The sequence below is a fragment of the Pteropus vampyrus genome, unplaced genomic scaffold (assembly GCF_000151845.1).
Source record: "Pteropus vampyrus isolate Shadow unplaced genomic scaffold, Pvam_2.0 Scaffold85, whole genome shotgun sequence".
Taxonomy (NCBI): domain Eukaryota; kingdom Metazoa; phylum Chordata; class Mammalia; order Chiroptera; family Pteropodidae; genus Pteropus; species Pteropus vampyrus.
This window is the reverse complement of record NW_011888866.1, coordinates 99,465-105,274: the sequence shown is the minus strand read 5'-3', so window position 1 is coordinate 105,274 and position 5,810 is coordinate 99,465. Positions and strand designations below refer to the sequence as shown.

At 44.8% G+C, this 5,810-nt stretch overlaps 1 protein-coding gene across 4 annotated transcripts in view; it reads left to right on the top strand.

The window, feature by feature from the left end:
* The first annotated feature begins 1,000 nt into the window (after positions 1-1,000).
* SLC24A1 (solute carrier family 24 member 1) overlaps positions 1,001-5,810 on the top strand; it is a 31,618-nt gene continuing 26,808 nt past the window's right edge. For all 4 annotated transcript variants that reach the window (XM_011363312.2, XM_011363311.2, XM_011363310.1 and 1 more), the window contains exon 1: positions 1,001-2,893. In XM_011363312.2, coding sequence (XP_011361614.1) covers positions 1,001-2,893 — 1,893 coding nt within the window. The remainder of the gene's footprint in view (positions 2,894-5,810) is intronic.

The following is a 5,810-nucleotide window of genomic DNA, read 5'->3' as shown; positions in this document are numbered from 1 at the left end:
TATTACTATTGTTATTACTATTGTTTTTTTCCTATTTAATTGAATTAAAATAAATTTAAATTTAAAATATAACATGTATATAATAAAAAGGTTAAATGGTTAAAACTGAACAATAAGATATACTGAAAAGTAAGTCTCCTTTTGACCCCTGGCCTTTAGATTCCCTTTTCCAGATGTCCTTCCCGAGATTATCTTTGCATAATCAACATACATGTTATCGTGCCCATTTCACAGATGATGTACTGAGGCTCTGCCTGTCCAAGGTGACACCGCTGGTAAGCAGCAGAGCTGGGAATCCAGACCCTTGACTCCATTCACCATGTTCCTCCCACCATACTACACAGTTTAGGAAACTTCATGACATTAACTTTTAAGCTTTGTTCTCTTTCATGATATGGTAGAATCATTTTAAGTCAGTTGAAAAAAAAAACATGTCGAGCATTGATATCTCTGCCTGTCTTCCACTGCTGCCTCTTTTTGTATAAAGCTTAAAACCATATCTTCTTACCTCCCTTCTGCCTTTGATAAGGTGAAATCTATGGCCTGGGTCACCAACTATGGGTGACTGAGCTCCCAGCAGCTCAGGCTTGGACCTGAGAAGTGCTCGCAGACCTCTTCCAGGGAGCCCAGGGAGGGCTGGGTAGACCCAGATCAAGAACCTAAGTTTCTGGCAGGCCTACACAGCACAGAGGACCCCCAGATGCTCTTTCTCCCATCAACAGTCATTGCCGCTTGGAGCAGGGGGCAGAGATAATTTTGCTCCAACTGCTTTCACCCAAAGTCCCCTGCATGAATTGTCACTGTTCCAAATGAGGATTTGGTGGGTCCCAGCTTGCCTCTTAAGGGCAAATAACTTCTTTTTCCCCCCTCTAGGTTTGTGGATATCTCTTGGTTGGGCTTCATGGAGAAATCTTCCCTGATCACCAACCTGCATCCCACAGCCCCCTTCTTCCAATGGACAGAATGAGAGGCCTTCTGTAATCCAGCATAACTGGCCATCATGGGGAAATTGATCAGGATGGGAGTGCAGGAAAGGCGGTTACTTCGGCCAAAACGGCTTCGTTGTAGTCGCTTCCTCTTCCTGTTGGGAATATTGATCATTGGTTCCACCTATCAGCACCTGAGGAGCCCCCAGGGCCTCCCAACACTGTGGGCAGCGGTCTCTTCTGAACACCCTGTGAAACTTGCCAGCCGGGACCTTCTCAACAATGAGATGATGACCGTGAGCAGTGACCCTCCAAAAGCTAGCTCTGAAATAGAAGATGAGACACAGGTGCCCCAAGCCACAGTGGACAGGAATGAAGCAACATCTGGCATAACAATGGAAAACATCCCCAATACACCCAGAACAACAGCCGACATCTCTCCAACAATACCTGAGAATAACTACAGCCCAACAGCAGCAGGCACAGAAAGAATGAAGGAAAACACCCCAACCACACCCAGTGGAAGACAGAATCACTACACCCCAACTTTAAGCAGATCAACAGTAAAGAATTATACCCCAGTAACATCCAGGGGAGAAATGAAGAGCTACCACCCAACTCAAGCCAGAGGCAAGGTGAAGAAATACACTCCATCCTCACCTGGTAGAATAGTAAACGATTATGCCCCATCCACACTCATGACACTGACAAGGAGCCATAGGATCATCCCTAGAACAACAGTGAAAGAGAGTGAAACTATGGCGACTTACAAAACATTGGAGACCAACCCCTCCAAGGGAATAGTGGAAGAAACCACTCCAACTACTCTCAAAGAAATTGATAACACCCCACCTTTCCTGATAAATGATATAGAAACAAACATCTTAACTTCTCAAAGTATGGTGGAAAAGAACACCCTGACTACCCCCAGAAGAGTGGATGATAACAGCTCAACCAACCCTCAGGGATTGATGGGAAAGAACAACTTCACAACTTCCCAGGAAAAGGTCCTGGAGCACACCACAGCCATCTCTGAGGGGCAGGTGACAACTAGCACCTTGTCAGGCAGCAGCCCAGCAGAAACCAAAGCTTCTACTGCTGCTTGGAGGGTTAGGAATCCCTCATCCAGAACCAGTACACCAACCACTGGAATATCCTTGGCCACACTCCGGGGGCTGGCAAAGAAACCATCCACAGGACCCAGCACTTCAGCAACCCCCAGCATCAGGGAAAATCCGACCACTCAGGTCCGTCACTGTATTGTTGTGGAGCCAGCCCCAGCCATGCCTACTGCCCCCTCCTCCAGCCTGACAACGGCCCTGCTCCCAGAGGTGCCCAGTCCCAGTTTCTCAGCACTGCCCCCCAGCCGACCAGACCACCACTCCAAGGCAGAGTACCCCCCAGACCTGTTCAGTGTGGAGCAGCGGCAACAGGGCTGGGTACTCCTGCACATCTTTGGCATGATGTATGTGTTTGTGGCCTTGGCCATTGTGTGTGATGAGTACTTCGTCCCAGCCCTGGGTGTCATCACGAACAAGCTGCAGATCTCTGAGGATGTGGCAGGTGCCACGTTCATGGCTGCTGGAGGCTCTGCCCCTGAGCTGTTCACCTCCCTCATTGGCGTCTTCATCTCCCACAGCAATGTGGGCATCGGCACCATTGTGGGCTCTGCTGTGTTCAACATCCTCTTTGTCATCGGCACCTGTGCCCTCTTCTCCAGAGAGATCCTCAACCTTACCTGGTGGCCCTTGTTCCGTGACGTCTCCTTCTACATCCTTGACCTGATGATGCTCATTCTCTTCTTCCTGGACAGCCTCATTGTCTGGTGGGAAAGCCTGCTGCTGCTGCTGGCCTATGCCTTCTATGTGTTCACCATGAAGTGGAATAAGAAGCTCGAGCTCTGGGTGAAAGAGCAGCTCAGCAAGTGGCCAGCGGCCAAGGTCATGGCCGTAGGGGACCTCAACAAGGTAAGAACAGGCTAGCTCAGGCTTCTCTAGACATTTGGGGGCAAAAGGGTGGGGGTAAGCCAGGAGTTGAAGAGTGGAAAGTGCTGGGTCAGACCTCAAGAGATGGATGTTCTGGTTCCTTTGCTCTTCATTCAACATTTAGAGTCCAATTTTTTTGCCAGGCACTATGCTAGAGCATTTGCAAGAGTGACCTTGGCTCATCCCCCAATCACCCTATAAAATGGTTATTATGATCTCCCATTGGCAGAGGAAGAAACTGAGGCCTAATTATACTAAACTACTTGTTCAATGTCACGCAGCAAAGAGGCAGTGGAGCCAGAGTTTGAACCCAGGGTGGTCTGACTGGGTCTTTGGAAATGACATTTGACCTGGGATTTAGAAAATGTCCAAAAAAATACCAGGCATGGAAAAATGATAATCTCTTCCATGTACATGGTGTTTAGGGTTTATTTAGCACTTTCACTTTTGTTTAACCTTATTTGTTCACATTTCAGACTTGGAGGGTCTGGTGGCTTGGAGGGGGTCTTGGGAAGCGGAGAGAGTTTTTTTGTTTTGTTTTGTTTTTTATTTTAAAATATTGGAGAAGATAGGGGCTCTACTCATCTTGAGAAGCCAGCCATGGATGCAGAGCCCTCTCTCTGTGCTGACTGGAGACCAGATACTGAGAGCTCTAACCCTGGGGCTTTCTCTTGGTCCCAAAATTCCTTTCCAAGACATTATGTCTCCACAAAGGACCTTTCAACTAAATTCATTGATGATTCCATAACTTGGAAGATTAATTTGGTTAAGTGATCTCTAAAAATTCATCTCAAAGTTATTTGTTCCTTGAGATTCCAAAGTGAGGACACCTTACAGATCACAGACCCCAATTCTCTCCTTCTTCTAAAGTTTGAGTTTGGGGAAAGGTTGGCTTATAGCCTGCCTGTCACGGTCTCAGAGAAGCCACTGGTGTGAGCAGAATTTTGCATGCAAAGAGTGGAAGGACTTAGCTACCTAATCCAGAGCAGTTTTGATGAATGGGCAGGATGAAGAACAAACTGAGTGGATATATCTAGGAGATATATGATGCAAAGGAGAAGAAATATATATCCTTTAGGATTTTTGAGATAATGTGGTGTTCTGGCCGGAGCATGGAACTGAGAGTCAGGAAACTTGGGTTCTAATCTGATTTTGCCTTTGAATAACTGTGTGACTTTGGACAGGTCCCTTTTCTTTTCTGAGGAAATGACAAAGTCCAGCTAATCACCAAAAGGTCCTGTCTAGCTCTCACATTCATTGGTAATGTCCTGTGTCCAAGAGAGTTCAGTTCTGGCAGGCCCAGAACAGTGATTATTTGTCTGATCTGGCCAACAGAGCTCTAATTACCTTATTTGCAGATTGCCCCAAAAGGAGAAATGTGCTGCCCAAGATCATATAGGCAGCAGATATCAGAATTGGAATCCAGTATGCTAACCCCCCATTTAGCACTATTTCCCACCAGACTACTGCTTCATGAAGTCAGAGGCTTAAAAAAGAAAGGAAAGCTCAGAATGTTACATCACTTATTATGAAGAAATAGGGGTCTTCTTCCTAATGAAATTCTCAGGGCCGGCCTTGCTGATGGTGGCCATGAAGACTGGTACTTTCCTTTGAGAAAAGCATCTACTGCCTGGTAGACATCATGTCAGCCATTTTCAAAATGCCTGACTTGCTTCCCAGTCCTTCACAGTAATTCTATTTTATTTAAACTCTATAAATTCTGAATTTTCCATTTTGTCAGAGCCAGACCATCAAAGCAAAGCTTGCCAAGTAAGTGAAGCGTAATCATGATTTCAAAAGAGAATTTGTAACTTACTTGAGAGATTCTTCAAGGGCTTTCTTAGTAGGTCTTTGCCAACCAGTGAGAATAGTGCTTATTATACCTCTGTCCTTAGCTATTTGTTGAAACAGATCCAGGGTGATTTTTGAATAACAGCATTATTTTTAAAAAGCGGATTGAATTTCTAGCAAATCTATATCTGGAAAGCAAATCTATATCTATTTCAAATTAAAGACCTATAGTTACGGCTTTTTAGCACTAACTCCTGCCTGCTAAAAACTAGTCTAAATAACTCAAGAAGTATAGCTGTTTTAAAAAATGATCTAGATTTGGAGTTTCACCCCATGTTTTTTATAGCCAAGGAGAGGGAGAATTGCCTTTGCTGAATCTTTTTTTTTCTTTTCAACTGAAATATTAACCATTTTCTATTTCATTCTTTTTAAAATTTTTTTTCAATTAGAGTTGACATTCAATCTTATATTATGTTAGTTTCATCTTTGCTTTATGTCTTTATGTCTTTGTTTGGCTGTCCAAGATCTGTGATCTGGTTAGAGGGAGATCAGTTATCCTGCACTGTGCTGATAGACTGAGGGCAGTAAGCCATTCTGTTTTGAATTCATGAAGCATTTCTCTAAAAATCCAGTCTTTGATCTGGTAAACTATGTTGGTATTCCTTCCGGTGGTTTATGCAAGGATGTGTACTCACCCCTGTAAATTATTTTACTTTAATTATAAATGCATATACATTGTTCCCTCACTCACTTTTACTGACTTATTGGTTCATATCTCTTTCTGTCTAATAGGTCTATTCTTTGAATATCACTTCAGGAAGGCAGGGGGGTGGGAAGGACATGAGGGAAACTGAGCTTATTTAAATAGCCACACCCCAAAGGTGAAGAATTCAGAGAGAAGTGAGACAAGGCCAGACAGGGTGGTAGGGAGCCAAGAAAGATATCTGGGGAGGTGAGGTCAGAGCCCCAGCTGCTCAGGAAGTCTAAGTAGCAGAAAGAGAAGTTGAGGGCCGTGGGATCCACTCCTCTTGGAGAGAAATAGGAACAGGAAAGACATCCTCTTCCTCTGTTGCTAGCCTAGGGTGAGGTACAGAAGGGGAGGCTCATC